Here is a 20,437-nt window from a genome sequence, read left to right on the forward strand (position 1 = left end):
TTATATCTCCCGCCAATATACATCTGGACACGGAAGTTTTCTGGATGGATGGACAATGCCAACGTGCATCATCCACTTATCCATATATATACTCATACCAAATTTCAATGAAATCTGCCAAAGCACTTCCAAGATATGGCTTCGGAAACAAAAGTGCCGGCCGGCCGGACAGACGGAAGGACGGACAACGCCAAAACAATATTCCTCCGCGTATGGCGGGGGATAAAAACATGAAGAGGGATTTTTTTAATTGGGATTTTTTTTTATATTGCATAGGGTATGGGTCAATCTACCAGGAAAAGCCCTGGCTAATGGACTTGATTATATTTGGACCAATCAGGTCACTCACTTTGGGAAGGATATTTCATGGAGATCATGTCCATTGATCTCGATGATGCGATCATGCACCTTGAGACGGCCATCGCGGTTGATGCGACCTCCATCCTCAATACCCTGGACTGATAGGCCACTCTCCCTGGAAACAACAAATACAACTTCACAATAATTATTACCATTAAACTACAATGATTGATACATAAAAGAGGTCAGCATTGTTTGTACACCCATGACTTATTTTCCCAAATTTATGGCAATCCCAATTATAACCATTGTTTGACAACAATGAAAATAACTGGTTCTGAGAATCAGTTTCATGCTGCATAAAAAAAAACTAGTAAAACAAACCCTGATGTTTTAGGCAAAAATAAATAGTTGTGCATTACATGTAACTTCCTTAAATAATAAGAGCAATGTTGTATTGAGCAATACTTATAGCTTAATTTTTTTTGTCATAAAACAAATGAAAATGTTATCATACATGATTTATATATTGATTTACATAACAATTGCAGCTTTAACTTTTTAGAATAGACAGGTTTACACAATGTTAGATCATCTAGAAACAAGAGATGTGTTTGTCAGAAACACAATGCCCCTATTGCGCCGCTTTGAAGCCATAAATTTGACCTTTGATCTTGAACGATGACCTTGACCTTAAGCCACTCAAAATGTGCAGCTCCATGAGATACACATGCATGCCAAATATCAAGTTGCTATCATCATTATTAAAAAAGTTATGACCAAACTTTAACAAAGGTTAAAGTTTTAAGAACAAAAAATACAATGATATTTGACCTTTGACCTTGAAGGATGACCTTGACCTTGACTTTTCACCACTCAAAATGTGCAGCTCCATGAGATACACATGCATGCCAAATATGAAGTTGCTATCATCAATATTGCAAAAGTTATAAAAGTTTAACCAAGGTTATAGTTTTGTGACACACACATACAATGACTGACCCAATGACAGACAGACAGACAGGCCAAAAACAATATACCCCCGACCTTTCGATTTAGGGGCATAAAAATAACTTTGTTCTGTTTTTTTCTATTTTAGGTGATGGAATATACAGTAGGTGCTTGTTGAGACATGGGTTCTTTATGAGTCATGGGTATAGAGATCACATGAAATCAGTTGATAGAACTTTCGACTCTGATGCAGTTAATTAATGAAAATGTTTTGATACAGTCACCATTGTTTTGAGGATCAAAAATGTGACAAAAACAGGTAAATATTGTAATTCATCATAACTCGATATGTTCTTATCAAATTGTTTTGCCATTATGTATTGTTTATAAAGCGTTTCTAAGTAACACAAAATTGTTTATTAATCAGTTGTTTCCATACTACATAATCATTAGTAGTACATGATCTGTTGACATTTTTTCACAAAAAATTAACCTCCCCTAAATGTAAGTTTTGAGGTTATTCATAGCATGCAAATCTTGAAATTGGAATTGCCACAGCAAAAGAAGAACCTATTTTTGAGATGGTGGTTTCACACTATCAACACAATTATTATTTATTATTATAACAGACAACAAATATACAGACGAAAGTTTAATAGTTTTGTCTTTATTCATAGCAATACATTTATAAAAACAGTGCAATGTAACATCTTTATGAAAATTACATGCTTCAACAACCATACAGCATACACTCTGCAATAGGAATCTCAACATGTAACATCATTAACCACTTAGTGTGAGCATTAAGTGTAGCAATATAAAACCAAATGTTATCTTCTACCAAAGACACCACAAAAAACACCTCATATGTTATCTTCATTGCCATTTTACTACCTTACATGCATCACTTCCTAGTGGGTTGTATTCCGTTTTAGACAATGCTGAACATATAATTATGTTTGTTTTGTTAGTTTTTTCGCTTTCAACAGTTGTATGAATTCAGGTTACCGGTAAAACAAATAATAATGTTGTTTTAAAACAATATTTCTTAGCTATATATCAAGAGTTTAATGATTAAAATCAACCCACAATTTGTGCTATACTTGTGACCAGGGATCTTTTTTTTTGGTTTTGTCGGTCCTAGACCAATTGGGGTCATGAAAGACCGATTTAAAATCCCAAACAGTCGGTCCGATTCTGTTTGCTAAAATTCCCATGTCATAAAATTGATTACACAGTGCACAACCCTAATTACATTCTTATCTCGATTAGGTGTGATAAACTATTTGCTGCAGTCTTTAAACCGGTCAGGACCAGTTTATTGCACGTCTGCCGACTAGTATTATATTATGACCCAAAGCAGCGAAGATTTGCGCGGTTGTGTATTAGTCATGCATGAATTACACCGTGTCAATATCAATCGATAATTTCACTGGCTTATACCAAGCACACTTATCGGTCCGTAATGTGAACTCGTCCACGAAAAAATCGTTGAAAGTTACTTCAGAGATGAAAACCTTGATGTTATCCTCATGGAAATTGTGCATTTCATGTATGATGCATAAAGTTTCATATAAACAAAGAAGAAAATCGGATATTCTGCAATAATTGTGGGCCGACTTTATACACTGAAAGCATGCGCTGTAACTAAACAAAACATGCTGATACATTTTACAAAGCGTAATAATCTGGCAATAAATGGATGAAAGTCGCGGATCTGATCGACAGAACGGCCGAAAGTTATTTTTATGGGCGGAACTTCACATAAAATAGTACACAAGAAAAATAATATGCATTGTATAAATCTTTAGTAAATATCGTGTTAGAGTCTAAATAATTCGTGTACTTTATTGTTTGTTGTTAAATAGCCCACGACCGGAAGTTTAGATGCGTGGTTTCAAAACACGATCACTAATTGCACTCGTGATTTAATCCCTATGCATCTTAACTTTCAGCCGTGGGTTATTCGACAATAAACTATAACGTACACAAATTATTGTTATTGTCAGTAGCCAACCTACGCACAGACATTTGTTTGGTTCAGTGCATGTTTGTAAGCTATTATCGAGTCGACCTGATTTAAAACATCGGTATAGACTTACACAGATTAATAATATTGACAACAATGAAAAAGAGTCTGATAAAACAGCACCAGGCTTTTTCCGCCCTATGCTACGGGTCCGAAATTCGGCCCCATTCCCAATGCAAATCTGGTTGTTTTTTTCCCAAACAAAAAAAAAATTCCCAATTCCAAAAAAAAATAAAAAAAAAATATTTTTTTTTTTTTTTTTTTTTTTTACTTAAAATATATAAGTTTACCTGATCCGGTGTAGAAAATAGAAAGTGTTGCATAATTAAATTATCTGTTTCCTTGAATTTGTTTTAAAAACTGTAAAATATGTTAATGATTATTTAAGACTTTCCTTATTTTCCTCAAAATCCGGCGCTTCACACGATTTTTTTCACCTCAAAAAAGGCCAGGCATTTTCCCCAAATTCAGATTAAAAAACCTGCACTTATCTCACACGTCCATAATACTTTGTTAAATTTTAATAATAAGTTATCAAAATAGTCGTTATTTACCAGTTAACGGCTTCTTTGAAATATAAGAAACACTATTTACATGCGATCATTTTTCCCAATTGAGCCAATTTTGCGAATAATTTATTTCCCAAAATGGGGGTTTTCACGACGCGAAATTCCCAAAATTCCAGTGTGGCGTATTCCCAAAATGGAGCGGAAAAAGCCTGAGCACACAAAACAACAATGAAATAGGAAATGATAAAACCAATTGAGAAAACTCGTATATTCCGTTTAAAAAAAAGGCCTAAGGGAATTTAAATTGTACATCTAATATACCACCTTCATGAATGGCAAAATCAATGGTATATATTTTATCGTAATTTGTCATGATTTCAGATATAAATTTTCGGACACTTTTTCCCCATTTAAATCCAGACCGATTGAAGTTGCTGGAAAATATGATCCCTGCTTGTGACTGTTGTGTTATGAGAATAAGCTTTAAGTTGTAATTTTAACACCATTATCCATTGACATAGTTTAAGTGAGTGGTGGGATATGTTCAAATTTAGCTGACTCACCGTCCTGCTTCGTTGAAGTGTGGAACAACATGGATACCCAGTGGGCTCCCATCATTTACAAGACATATGAGGATTCCAACCTCTCTGAAAACAAAACAAAGTATAGAAGTATTGTTCTGTCCTTATTTTTTTATTTACTGTACTAATTTGATACGTCCTAATTTGCTATCATTATACTGGATTATTTAGTATGCTTTTCAGAGGCAGGTATAATAACATGCGTTTTACAATGGGAAGTGTTCATGTGCATATAATTTAAACAAATTCTTCAATATAAAATGTTTGCATGAGTGAACCCTCTCAGTATCTATATAACTACGGTACCATAAATCCTTCACAATATTAAAATTGCATCTCCTAAATGTGCACTCATACTGCTTAGAAGGCATTTACATAATAATTATCAGTTTTCAGACACTAAAAAAATATTCACAAAAAACAGTGTCCACAAATTTTGACAATATACTGGAAACATTGATGTTCATATATTCATACTGTACCTAAAGTCACCAATGAAAATCAATGAATATTACCACACCAATTAGTGGTAATTACTTACGAATAATTTTGCAATGAATTTAAAATAATTTTGCTGTGTTTCATTTTGTTGTACAGAAAGATATTCGAAGGTTGTACTTTGACCACAGAGTAAAAGGATTAGCATCTAATATACTGTAGCAATTTCGTTTAACTTTAACCCAAACAAAAACTGTGGATATTGAGATTTCAGTGTTTTTCACACATCAAAATATGGCACAAAAAATGTGTTCCAATTTTTTCACACTCTAGCATGAACATACATCTATAGATAATTGAACTGTGATTTGACACTTAATGAACAAAAATCAAAATCAAATGGTACATGTGTGGTACTAATGAACATTACCCAGTTTTTCCTTGCATAATATACATAAACAAGAGATGTGTTTGTCAGATACACAATGCCCCCTACTGTGTCACTTTGATTTTTTTTCTTCATTATATCCCTTTAAAAAATATTACTTCCCTTGTAAATATGATCTGTACCTGCCAAATGATAAATAGAAATTATCTCCCTTTAAAGCTTGTTACTTCCCTTGGATTTGTGTTTTGACCTGTGACCTTGAAGGATGACATTGACCTTTCACCACTCAAAATGTGCAGCTCCATGAGATACACATGCATGCAAAATATCAAGTTGCTAACTTCAATATTGCAAAAGTTATGGCCGATGTTAAAGTTTTCGGACGGACGGACGGACAGACAGACAGTTCAAATGCCATATGCCACCTTACCGGGGGCATAAAAACTACGAATGCATTAAGCATTAAGCGAAACTTGTTGCTTCCTTACTATGACACCTCCATTAATCTGGTAAAGCCATTCATTGTCTTTACCAGTATACACGCCTATTTACCCAAATAGTGCATGTTACAATCCAATGACTTCTAGAATTCATCTACCAGGTTTAATAACAGTCATAAGGTTGTAAAACACATGTGTGATGTGTCACTGGATTAATGCAAAGAGGTTAATTACAGAAAATTAAGTTACATCAATGAAATAAGCTGGATATCTGGGTCTCTGTGGTGTAATGGATATGGTGTCCGCCTAGCGACCGGGAGGTCATGGGTTCAATCCCCACTGTGGAAGCGTTCTTTAGATTCCCCCCCCCCCAGAGACACAAAAACAAATTTAACAGTGAATATTTCAGGACACTACTTGAAAATCACTCAAATTAGATCTCTCCCAAAGACACCAAGTACTGGTTCTAGGTCGAGGAAATGGACTCGAGAGCGTTTATATAAGCCTAAGGCTTTCGATGCAATCAAGCTAAAATAAATAGATTTAAATGAAGCTGGATATCCAAAAAATTGAAGTCACACAAAATGATTATTTTAACTTACCAAGAGGGTGAACAAAAACTTACAAGTGTACAAAAACTTAAACACGTAATAACATACTTCAATAATTGTGTACCCAAAAAACCAAAACATTTAACTAAACAAAAATTATCCCTGTAGTTCTAAGCAACTTTTGGATAAAATCTAGTATTCAAGATAATTGAGATATTCAGTCCATTAATGATGAACACACTTAAACAAGATAATTCCGCCGTACTTTTTAGCAGGGAAAACTATAACTGGAGTGTCATGTTCTGGACTGGTTGCACTGCCCACTGGCCCCTGCCTCTCAGTCTGAAATGAAAACCAGTCTGTAAATGGAGATTCATATAATCCAATTAATATTGTGGCAGAGTTTCAAATATAATTCTTGTTAATCGAGTATACAGTATGAAATAGAGTAAGAAATAATTTTTAAGATATTTTTATTTATTGAGAAAGAGGACAACCTTTAACAAGGGACAAAATTGTCACAAAACCAGGTTTTCATTGTGAAAAAAAAATCTGATAAAGGGAGAAAACTCAAACTGAACTTTTGAAATGAACAAACAAAATTACCCCCCTTTGTAAGTTTGTTAAAAAAAAAAAAATCTATTTTTAGTCGTGGCGACCTTGACATTGGAGATATTGACGTGATTCTTTCGTGCGACACACCGTACCATGATGGTGAACAAATGTGCCAAATGATTTTAAAATCTCACAATGAATGACATAGTTATGGCCAGGACAAGCTCATTTATGGCCATTTTTGACCTTTGAACTCAAAGTGTGACCTTGACCTTGGAGATATTGACATAATTATTTCGCGCGACACACCGTCCAATGATGGTGAACAAATGTGCCAAATGATTTTAAAATCTGACAATGAACGACATAGTTATGGCCCGGACAAGCTTGTTCCGCCAGCCCGCCAGCCAGCCCGCCAGCCAGCCAGCCCGCCCGCATTCGCCAATCTAATAACCAGTTTTTTCCTTCGGAAAACCTGGTTAATTTTCCTTCGGAAAACCTGGTTAAAAATGAAATGTGTTGCTTTTTGTTTACAGTATGTCTTTATTTTGCCTACCATTAATGTGCATAATAGTTTTATTACATTAAAATCTTCTTTAATTAACTTGAGGGTTGATAAAAACAATAATATATGATGAATTATTAATATTTGGAACTCCATGCCTGTATTATGTAAGATACCAAGCAACCAAACGGTGAATTGAGAACAAGGTTCAGCCGCATGAAAAAAAGTGACTACAAAAATATATGGCTTTTGACATGCCATTAAAGTGCTAAACAAAACCCAATTACAAGACCTGCTTTTTAAATACTAAGCGTAAAAAAACATATTAACAACCCTAATGATTACTTACTGCTTGCCATTATTTAAACATTACATCATAGTCTATAATGTTGTTCAGGCTACAGCCCTCAGGCCATTATGGACCTTGTAGAGTGATTATCACATACAGGTAAGCAGCAATTGATCATTAATTTATAAAATATCTGTCTTGCACATGTTCTTGAAACTAATAAATGCTACTTATTCAGCATGTTATATTGTTGTAAATATGGTTGTAATTTAACTGTATGTAAAATATATAAATAACATTTTAAGTTTCAACAATTAACAATAATCTTTACAAAAAAAATCAAGTTTTATTCAAGATTTTCCTTTAAATGTGTCTTAAAAGGCCATTAACACTGAAATTCAACGAATAGTTTATACAATATTTAAAAGTTAACACATACAAAATCAATGTTTCTTATAACAATAGCCAAAATTTCAACCCTTCATGTGGTCTGGTAACATAGATTTAACGTGATACAAAATGCTTATTATTGTGTTTTTTTGTGTCACAATATATTACATGTGAATTTTTGGCTACGATATCCAAATATTTTCGAGCAAACTGAGCTTGGCTTCAGAAAGCTTCGGAAGCACGACATAGTTTTCATGAATACGTCTTTCTTCGAACACTGCCCAAAGCCAGTCATGCGTTCACTCGTACATTTTCAGATATCGTGACTGGAAATTAACATGGAATATATTGTCGCACAAAAAATAAAAATCAGCATTTTGTATCTCATTAAAGCTATGTTGCCATACCCAATATAGCGATGAAATTTTGGCTATTGCTATAAGGAACACTAATTTTGTATGGGTTAACTTTATTTTACGAAACATTTTGAAAAATATTAGTTGATTTTGAGTATTTATTCCACTTTAAGTTAACCCTGTACCACTTAGATAGGTACATGTAGTCCCTTAAACAATAAAAAATGATTTATCACATTACTTCATAGATTAAACTTTATAAGGATTCATTTACAAAAGATGAGCCGCAAACAGCATTGAACCTTAACACCCTGCAAGTTGCATGTATCTATTTTCATTCTGCATCTAAGTGGGAAAGGGGTCAGATAATACTGTACAAGGCTTTATAACTCCAGGGCCCAAGTCACCTGTTTGATCCGGTCTTCCTGTCGCTCTTGGGCCTCAAGCCACTTGAACATGTTGGGCTGGTTACCAAGGGACTGTCGCCAGGAGTCTCGCGCAAACCTTGAGAATGGTGGCGTCTTCTCTTTCTCTCGCTGACCCCGTATGACCGGTTTGTGTGCTTCATTCTGGCTCGGACTGGTCTCATCCTGAAATGTAGTTGATGTGTTAGGTGATCAAGAAATGGTTAGATACATATTTTGATGTGTTTGTAGTGTCTCAAAAGAAAGTAATATTAAATTGAAGACCCTTCTTACCAGATTCAAGTTTTATAGGCTTCATTTCCAACCTATAGTTACTGATGAGCAGTAAACAGTATAAAACCAGAACAGACTGCGTGTTACTCGCAGGCTGTTCCGGTTTTTATGCTGGTTGCAAAAGCCATTTTCACTTTGCTTCTGAAAAGGAAAGGGTTAAAACATAATACTAGTTGCCATTATATATGTTAACATAATAATATGCACAAGATATAACATTATAGGGTTTATGTTGTCATTTGTGACGCATCCAATTAGCCAGCTGCTTTCTGTACACATTTCGCTACATACATTTTTATCTAAAATTTCAATAGCAGAAAAATGTCAATCATTAACGAGTTGTACTGTATAATGGCTTAAAGTATCTCTAACGCTCAAAATCAACAAAAATTTTGTCAAAAATAGTATTTCGTAAAATAAAGTTAACACCTTAACAATCAGTATTCCCTATAGCAATAGCCAAAATTTCAACGCTAGATGTGGTATGATTACATAGATTTTTGAAGATTCAAAATGCTCGTTTTTATTTATTTGTGGCCACAATTAATTCCTGCGAATATATCTATTCATAGACACACGAACACCATTTTAGTATTCATGTGTCGTATGAATAGATATGCAAAACAATAAAAAAAACGAGCATTTTGTATCTACAAACATCTACTTTATCAGACCACATCTGACCTTGAAATTTCGGCAATTGCCATAAGGAACACTGATTTTTAATTTGTTAAGTTTATTTTACGAACAATTGTACGAAATTTTCGTTGATTTTGAATAGTATTGTTACTTTAAGAACATTTTGAGTCAGCTGAACCTAGTGTACTCTGTTTCAGAGGCATGGTTGCTTATGTGGCTTACTTGCAGGGCACAGCCCACATTATATATGATTTACCTGTGATAGCTGCATTGGAAATGTGTAATAAACTCGGCAGCTATAAAGGTATATCATTTGAAGGCTCAATCAACTTTGTCTGAATTTTTTTTTTGCCTTACTTATTATAAATTATTATTTATGAAATTATGATGACATTGAAACAAATCATCCAAATTATGTTTATAACAAATAAAACCATTTAAGTTAAAATAACATAATCACGCATACATATGTAGACTGTGAAATTAAAAACAATCACCTCAGATATGGGGACTAAATCCATCACAAGTTTTGCACAAACAACCACCGCAAACACACCGACTTCATCATCTCTTTGACACAAACAAGGTCACAACTTCCTCAACATATATAACTCCACAGAAACGCTGGCACATGACACAATACACAGAATAGTCGCCTTTTTTTAAAAATTCATTATCATCTTGTTCTTATCAAAAATGTGATTAATCATCTACTCTTTTAATGAATTAATGGAACTGCATTTTCATTATCAACACTTTTTTCTGTCTCTTTTCCCTAATTTTGTTTAAGGCAAAACAATACAAGAATGTGTAACAAGCTACATGTAACAGAAATAAATCCAGAAAGAAAAGTTCACGAGTTGACACTTCCCTGGTGAACAGTAAAAAAGTGACAGAAATTCATATATCAACTGTTTACTTTTGTAGGTATCATCATTTATTGCCATCATAATACAATGGTTCCTCAAATTCAGTTAAATGTACTGAAGACAGTAAGTCTCATCCTCAGTTTATAGCATATGCAAATATAAAACAAATGAGGAATATAAAATTGTACAAAGCTTTAATATAAACTTAACAGTACACTTTTGGTTTGTATCCTAATCCCCATACAAAATGTCTATGTGTAGCCATAATAACCATTTACTTATCATAAACAAATTGCCAGTACAAAAAACATTTTAAATTGTGCAGTGTCACCTTTCTATTATATCTAGATAGTGCAGTGTCATCATTCTATTACAAATGTATATTTTAAGATAATTGCAGACTGTCCCCTTTCAATTTGATAGTTAAACTTCCACATCATGAGAAAGTGATACATCCACAAAGAAACATTAAGATGCTACATTTTCATGTACAATAAATATAAGATTTATTATATACATACATTCACTTTATTTACTTACTAAGCTATCTACATGTATGACAAAATAAAGCATGATAACACTAAACAGGTAAACTCTTGGAGTGCAACATCAAAATTTATCTTATAAACTGTTAATCTTTAATTTCATTGATGGTTGCTGTGGCGTAGTGGATTTGGTGTCTTCTTAGCGACCGAGAGGTCATGGTTTCAATCCCCACTATGAGGTTGTTCATCAGATCTCCCCCATAGACACAAAGTACTGGTTCTTAGGTCCCAGGAAACTGACTAGAGAGTGTTTCAAATAAGCATAAGGCTTTCAATGCAATCAAGATAACATAAATAGGTTGAAACTAATCTTTGTAATATCAGTTAAATTATAAACAAGAGAAAGATGTAAACAAGCTTGGCCCTTATCTTGCAGCAAAGTCTTCTCTTTGACTTTTATCTTTGTTCTCTTGGTATAATACCCATCAAGATGCATCCTTTGCCAAGACTTAACAGCATTGTCTGTATATGATCCTGAGCATTCTCTAAATATTTTGTGGAAATAATTTATATGTAACATGCCTATGTGACCTTGATCTTAGAACTCTTAATCTTAAAATGATAAGATATCTTTCTTTCCACTCAAATAACCAGAAAACATATTAAGTAGACAGCTATAGGTCAAAGGGTGTATATTGTGTGAAAATCAATTTTTGTATACAAGCCCCTCTAATAACTTGACCTGTAACTTGATGACCCAAAACAAATTAGGCATATGTTTTCCCACCTAATAAACCACTATACCAAACACAGGGTCCTTGGTCAAAGCATCCTCAAGTGTTAAGATATATTTGGAAACAAATTTCCCCTGTTACCTTGACCTTTGACATGTTAACCTCATAATAAAAAGGCTTCTTTTTATTTTCCCAAGTAACCTGCATACACAATTGATTATTGTAAATGAAAGAGCCATCTAAATATAATGCAACACAAGAATTTCTTCATACAAGCTCATGTGATCATATAATAACTTTGACCAGTATTCTTTAATTTCTTTTCCTCCCATATAACCACAATACCTATTAGCATGATAGCAGTTCGAATTATTTCAAAAATATACATTGTAGTAACAAAAATAATTTTCTATTACAAGCCCCCGTGACCTTGACCTTTACTCTGATGAACTCGAAATCATTAGGCCTCTTCTCCTTCTCACAAGTAACCACAATGTCAATTTGCATGATCCCAGGTCAAAGAATAATCATGATATCATGCAAAAAGCAATTTACTGTGGCACTTTGACCAGTTGACCATAATGACCTGTTAACCTCAAAATCATCCTTCCAACAAAGTAATTATCTTACTAATTGCATGGTTGTGAGCATTCTCTTGCATCACATGGAAACGCAGTGTCCATAGACCTTACTACCAATGGACACAACCCATCATTTAAGTGCAAAGCAACATTTACTTTGGATTCTTCCAAGGCATAATAATTTTAACATGATATATAAAAAACATCCAAATACAAATCACTATTTCACAAAGAATTCACTAATTCAGCAACAGTATCCCTGGCACTTGAGAACACACAGTTAACACTCAATTGAATTACCATTTTATATTTGTCTACATCTTTTAACAAATTTCCATGTTTAAGAATGCAAGCTCCATTTTTTTCACAAGCATAATACACAAACATCTTTAGATAGGATTCCTGCTGGTCTTATACTTTCCAGAACCACTTAGAACTAATCTTGCACATTCCTTCTCTGAGTTAGCAACCATTAACCAGCCATATACACATCTTAATTGATCTGTAATTACCCTTACACCCAAACTACCCTTCCCCGCTGATAATCTCAATGAAACATTGTAACACACAATCCTGACAGACCTACAAACCAGGTTATTATCCAAAAGAAAATCTAATATTCAACAGAAAAATCTTCATATAAGTACAAACACAATTGCCATGTCTGATGCATCAGTTAACACATGACAGACATAAAACTCTATCATATCACATGATCAATAGGAGAATAATATTATGTTACCCAACTTGTGTCAACATTAAGGAGACATTTAAACTGAATGAGCTCACAGCACATAGTACAACTCTTATCAAGTATATTTTTCCTATTTTCTTAACTCAGATAATATGCTTATCTGATTTCCCACTATTGTATATGTGTATTCTTTGGTAATTAATATCTCGCCCATACTACAACATGGTTATCAATGTACCTGCCTATCTCGTGACATTAATGGGTCACTCTTACCTTCTGCTTAAGGCTAAGACATAAATGTATGGGTATATACAATAATACTTTGTCTTTACTTAAATGACAGACTTGAATTTCAAGTCCATGTATAAACCATTCCCATGTCCAGGTATCCAGGTATTATGGAAGACCTTAGAGAAGACCTGAGAGCAAGGCAATTAACAATATAGGTCTTCCTGCTTGAGTGCGCCTCTGTAAGGGCCCCAAACTTTCAGCAAATAACTGTGATGCATGTCTGAACTGAAATTGATTAAATGCATTAAAAAACATGCACATTTGCCATTAGTAATATTCAGTCCACTATTAGTTAACAGTGAAACAAGGGAAATATGCAGACCTGTGTAGTTTTATTTAAAAAATTCCCCCCCCCCGGGTTCAAAAAGGTACCTTGCGTCGTTTAAATTAGAAGGCACGTGGTAACTTTTCTATGCCCAACCCACTGTCCCATTGTTCTACCAGCTATATTATATGGGTAGTTGCAAATTTGGTCATAATAATATCAAGCATGAGTTGAATTAGGTAATTTGTTAACGTAACATCCATCTATTTATATACCTCTCTATATATATACCAGTGCATTACATCGTCAAATGTCATCATTATTACATACTACTTATTTTGAATTTAACAATTTACCAGTGTATCAACATGAAGGTGATCAAAACTTCCTGGACATCATAAGACTCAGGTATCCTGTTAAAAAGGGTCTTATGATGCCATATATCCCTTTACCACTTAGATACGTATATTTATGCATTTGTTGTCCCTTAGAAAGTTACATTTAATTTAAGACCTTTCCCACAAAATTCAAGTATTAAAGGCTTCATTTCCAACAATTAGATACTGATAAGCAGCAAAAAGCATAAAACCTGAACAGACTGCAAGTTACTCGCAGGCTGTTCTGGTTTTATGCTATTTGCCCATAGCCATTTTCACTTTGCTTCTGAGTGGGAAAGGGATATGAATAGCATAGCTGCAGACCAGTCCAGTCAGGTTAGGTCAGCTACCCTGAAGAGACCATGAAACCTCCTGTGATTTTCTATCGGACAAAGTGGCTCCTGAACAGACTAAAATAGGTCGCAAACTGGCCTGGAGCTTCACCCGCCCCATAATAATTATGTCATTACCCAGCTCAAAATGTGTATCCTGGTCAGGCGAGCCAAATGCTTATCTTTTAGTCTTGAAAGGTTCCAATCTGGATAACAAGGCAGTTAATGCGACATAACCCATTAATCTAAGGCAACAAGGCTGGGCAGCCAATGGCTTATCTGGCAATGCCTGTGATAAGCAAAAAACCTTAAACAGGGGGCCCCATAAAGGTAGATCTCCTTAAAAAAATGATAGAGGTATATCTGGTGAAAACCACATTTCTGGGCTAGAGGATTAAGTGATTAAAATCCCACTGAATGAACTTTAAATGTTTATGTAAAAATCAAACCAGATCTTATAATAATAGAAATGTGGTAACAAGCAGAGGCAGTGTGTAAGGTCATTTCTAGCAATAATTAATTTAGCCTTATTTAGGTCAGTCCATCAAGAGTGGTTTTTTGGTAATGCAATAACCCAGTGGTGCCTGTAATCAGTGGTTGCAGGTCGATCCCACCTCAATCCTAAGTAATCAGAACTTATTCATCTTTTGTATGAGATGTTGAATGTTCCTGCAATAGTATTAGGTGCTTCCTACTGACCACAAAGACACCCTTGGTCATCTCAGGAACAGTGTGTCTCCTGTATTTTGATCTAGGATTATAACCCCCATAACCAAACTAACAACCTGTATAAGGAACTTTAAACCATATGGGATCTAGAATATTAGTGCACTCGATAAAAAATGTACTTCACCCACACATATTTGTCCAAAAGATTAATAAATGGGACACCATATTATCAAGATTGAAAAAGAGTACAGGTTCAAAACAACCAGCTAAGATATGCTCAACATCCTTTTAAAGATGTTGACAAATAAGTGAACCAATATCAGCATTTGTAATCATGGTTCAAACTGTCTTGGGTTAAATTTACTCAGGGGAGACCACTGAAACCAATCCAAGAAGTGGTTTAACATACATATCACATCTGTGTTATATGAATATCAAAATAATGAATCTCAAAGAGTCATCTTATCCAAATTGGTTAAACAACTACTACATATACCAAATAAATGCTATTTAACTTAATTACTATCTGAGAAGCCAAGAAGAATATGACCAGAATTTTATACAGGGCATATAAGGCACTATTATGACAGAACCTTGCTAAAATAGCAGAAATGCAAACCTCCAAATCTCCACAAACATTTAAGGGCCAGAGTTTATGCAAAATAACATATGTCTGAATGATAGAGGATATAAGGTAAGTATTATTAGATGATTTTTACAAATTGCTTTAGGAATGAAATCTGTATTTTAAAATAGCTAAAACAAGATGTGTTTGTGAAACACTATGTCCCCCCCATATATTTGACCTTTGACCTTAAAGGATGACCTCGAACTTTCACCACTCAGAATGTGCAACTCTATGAGATACACATGCATGCCAAATATCAAGTTGCTATCTTCAATATTGCAAAAGTGTATATTAAATGAGCAATTTTGACCCATATATTTGACCTTTGACCTTAAAGGATGACCTTGACCTTTCACTGCTAAAAATGTGCAGCTCAGTGAGATACACATGCGTGCCAAATATGAAGTTGCTATCTTCAATATTGCAAAAGTTATGGCAAATGTTTAAGTTTGACGCAAACCAACAAACCAACAAAACAGACAGGGCAAAAACAATACGTCCCACACTATTGTGGTGGATTGCTGCATGTTTTAAGTTGTCTATATGAAAAACATTTACAACCATTTTAACAAATGTTCAGCAGAAATGGCCACATTGTGTTTAAACATCCATGGAAAACAAATGTCACTCACTACCCCTAAACTGAAAATTAGGTTAAATCTGTTTGCCTTTGATGAACTTAAAAGTAAGTAGATACACCGTGTTTGAAATATTCCAAGAAGAGAAGAAGTATTTCATTTACAGAAGGTAGAATATGAAAAATAATATATATATTTGTCAAAGATTTTTTTCTTATTACTTTGATGGCCAGGTGAGCTACAACAACTATTAACAAAAGTGTAACACTATCTATGCTGCTCTATTTAAAACTCTATCAATAACAATAGGCCAACAGGTAATATCAGTAGGATCAAGTGACAATGGTGGCTTGCTCATTGCTTGGGCAGGAAACCACAGAGATCTAGATGGGCCCACTAAAGTGCCAGTTTAACATTGGCCCTTGCGTGCAAGCACACATTATTGAGGCCACTTACTGATGAGTAAATAATGCCCACAGGCCTGGTGGATATGAATTTGAAATTAAATACTCATCCTATATCTTCAGCCTCTGACACTGAGTGTGCTTATTGATGAATCAGCGGTAGTACCTATTATTCAGAAACAGCCCACAAATTGCATCATATTACAGGGTATGTGCAGTGTAATGACATGACAGTGTAACTTATCCCTTTACCACTTAGATAGGTATTTTCACACCTTTGCAGTCCCTCAGAAAATTAAATTTTATTAAAGACCTTCCTTTCAAGATTCAAATTTTAAAGGCTTCATTTCCAACCCTAAGATACTGATGAGCAGCAAACAGCATACAAACCCGAACCTTTCGGTTTTAAAATTAAAAAAAAAAATACTTGCTAACTAGCGTATAGATTTAATGACAAATTTGCACACTTTCAAATTGCATCAATATGTATTGATTTACATTTCATTTCAAGGTGTGTGGCTTTAACAAACAAACACAATGGCTAGTAACTTATTTTAAGTAACACATTTCTGCTTTCTATTTGCAGTGACCAGAGTTTTTGAAAATTAACTTTGTGATCAACTGTCATAATTTGTGTGTGTAGGTATTGTGAATGGAGTACATAACTGGGACAATAGGCATTTTAATTTAAACTCTTAATGATTTAAGACACATGTGAACAAAATGGGGAAACAACACAGAAGCACTTTGGGCACAAAGATTTTCCTTTTCATTAGATAGTAATTGCAAAATATGAATTGATTTCATAATTTTGATGAAACCCACAAGGACATTAATGTGGTGCATTTTAATGTTGCATCATGTGTTTTTTAAATAACACGTGTTAATTGTTTAAAATACAGGTAATGTTTTACTAAACTATTTTTGTATCGATGGCACAGACAGGCATCAGTGTATGCGTTATGCCAATTTTTACTTCTTGTTATATTTCTTGTGACAATCACTATATTTATCTCATAAATATTATTATCTGGAAAGACCTTCCCAAAGCTGATAACTATCTACATATATCGTGCTAAACACCCATCGGGGCTCCAGCATAACAACAGCATTTTCATGCATAAAAACCTTTCACAATTAAGCATTTAAAATAGATGAATAATTTAAAACCCATAAAGAACACTTTTATCTTTTAACAGTTTAAAACAAATCTCACAGCATTCAGCTGTGCACTTGATCCTAAAATATAACAAAATGAAATTATTTTGTGGCTAAATGGCATTCTCTTGTTTCACATTTGTGGTTAAGACTTGGGGAAAGGTTTAGAAACTCTATCCATACCACCAATTCTACAATGGATCAGGTTTCATTTACTGTATACTTTCCCTTTCTATGCTTAATTTGCCTAATTTAGTCAAATTATCTAGTCATAAATCAGAGGGTATGCACTCAGTCAAGCAGAAATGTTTAAGTTTTTTAAATTCATTGAAAGTACCTGAATATATAATGCGACCAATGTCAACCATATGTACCATGAACATTATGGGGAACAATCTAACTAATATAATTAATGTCCATGGCAAATAGGTTACCTTCAGTTTAAACAAACTCAAGTTAAGACAATATTTAAACAGTGATATACTCCTAATTCAGTTGAAGATAACGAAGGAAAATAATGTTTGCCAAATATGAAAATTATTATTGTTATGGTCACTTGAACACAACTTTTTTTTAAATTAAGTAGTGCATGAATACTGACAATTTAGTATAACTATTTATAGCTATGCAATTATATGAGCATAATGGTAAACTTGAATACAATTGAAAACAACTGATGTTTGCAGGTCAAGTTATGTTTATATTTATTGTACAGAAATACTATTTACTAAATTTGTAGTCTTCATTTATTGAACAATATGCAAAGTCATGAAATATCATTAATGTCTTGGTTTTAAATTAAAACAGTGCAAGTTTGAATTGGGCTCGTATCAGAGATATTGTCCAACTACATCTCTGGACTCAACAAATTAAGGATATTTGTTTGCTTAATGTGTGCATTTAGTTTATCATTATTATTTCATAATCAAAAATTGACAAACATAAATAATAAGCAAGCCATATTTCACATGGCATGTTTGTTTTGAATAAAATACTCTCATCAATTCACAGTCATTCCTGACAAGAGTGACAAGCAAACATCATTTTTACTGAGCCTAATTAAGTCTTGTATTGTCAGTATTATGGTTGCATTTGTGTGTCAACACTCAATATTTAATATTTAAAGGACAAAGCATTGCCAACATCAACATCCTAAGTATCTGCACTGTGTGATTTCTAGTCCACATGTGCTAGCATAGTAAACATCAATTAGCTACACACCCACACCCTAAATGGGTTAAAATCCCTTTCAGAATGATCGAACATCAAGGCTCTAAGCTGAGGGAGAGGAGAACAATCATTGATTAGCAATTCCTTAGTCTGTGTCCACCAAACAAAGACAAAGGTTTTCAAGTCGTGGGGCCCCAAACTGCCCATGGGAAGTCATACAATTGATTAAACTTGTATCCCTCCTAGGAAATCTGGTGTCCCCATGTTAATTGAGTCTGCCACCCAAATGAACATTTTCCTAATTTATTGACTGGTTCTAACATACTAGGAAAATGGGGGTTAAATAAGTGAATGAAGTAATTTTGGATACTTTGTAGTTGATCATTTTAGATTTCTTTTGTTTACATTATATTTTCACCAGATTACCCCAACAATTAAAATAAATGGTTGTGTTTTCTTAAATTTAAACACTTTTTGTTTCATACATACAACAAAATTGCATTTACATACTTAGCTTTTTTTCAAAAGGATCATACTTTTATTATACAAAAATATAAGCTACAAGAGATTCATGCAGTACTTGAGGCTTTAGTTATTAACATGTGATGCATGGAATAAAGTTAAAAAGCAACCATTAATTTCATCATACATGTTAAAATACAAAGGTTTACAACAATTTCAGATTTCCATGGATGTTAAAGCAAGACACACCCTTGGTAAAATAATAAGACAAGAATATTATGGCAAATGTAAACGAGCCATGGTAAAAACAGGTAAACTGTTTATTAGAAGCACAAAGCCCAAATAAAATCTGCTGGAGATATTGGCAGGTAAGGCCTAAATGATAAACCAAAACTGTTGGCATACATTTATCTTCCATGAAAAAAGTTTGGGATGCTGTCTGCTTGGCTGTCTTCAGATGGCAAATACATCACACAGCTGTTGTATATCCTGGAGTCATCTAAGAGCATCTTCTTGCCTTACATAAAAAATGTTATTGTGCACTTACAAATTTGTTTGAATTTAGTCTAAACCTATTTATATCAGCTCTATTGCATGAAAGCACAGGGCTTATTTAAACACTCTTGAGTGCATTTCCTGGGTAGAATCAGTACAATAGGTGTTTTGGGGAGAGATTTAACAAACCCACAGTTGGGATCCCATGACCTCCCAATCGCTAGGCAGACACCCTTTCCAGTATGCCATGGCAACCTACATGAATTTGAACACATCCATTAAGCATAATAAGTGTTTTAGAAAATGATAAGACTTATATTAATAATCTTAATGTAACTGTCTATTGATATTTCAAATGTTTGTTGAAATTATGGAGATTCATGATTTCTACATGTAAAAAGATTCGTATTATGAGTTAAAAACATTGGAAGGTATGTGATACTGCTATGTTAAAAGTATGGCGTGAGTATTAAAACCTTGGAGACACACAAAAAGCTTGTTTACCATTTTGTACAAAACCCAACCAACTAGTTTGTCATTTTGCATATAAAAATGCAAAAAGATACACTTGAATACTTGACAGCTTTTTACCAACAAATGTCTCTTTAAACCACCTTTTGTGAAAT

General features: G+C 33.9%; 1 protein-coding gene across 1 annotated transcript in view; it reads right to left on the reverse strand.

Moving 5' to 3' along the window:
- The window catches only part of LOC127855156 (partitioning defective 3 homolog), an 87,031-nt gene that overhangs the window by 34,107 nt on the left and 32,487 nt on the right, over window positions 1-20,437 (reverse strand). The window contains 5 exon segments of the mRNA XM_052390561.1: window positions 350-475; window positions 4,353-4,434; window positions 5,215-5,224; window positions 6,470-6,529; window positions 8,690-8,872. Of these exon segments, the coding sequence (XP_052246521.1) occupies window positions 350-475; window positions 4,353-4,434; window positions 5,215-5,224; window positions 6,470-6,529; window positions 8,690-8,872 (461 nt within the window).

This window comes from Dreissena polymorpha, chromosome 13 (assembly GCF_020536995.1).
Source record: "Dreissena polymorpha isolate Duluth1 chromosome 13, UMN_Dpol_1.0, whole genome shotgun sequence".
NCBI lineage: Eukaryota > Metazoa > Mollusca > Bivalvia > Myida > Dreissenidae > Dreissena > Dreissena polymorpha.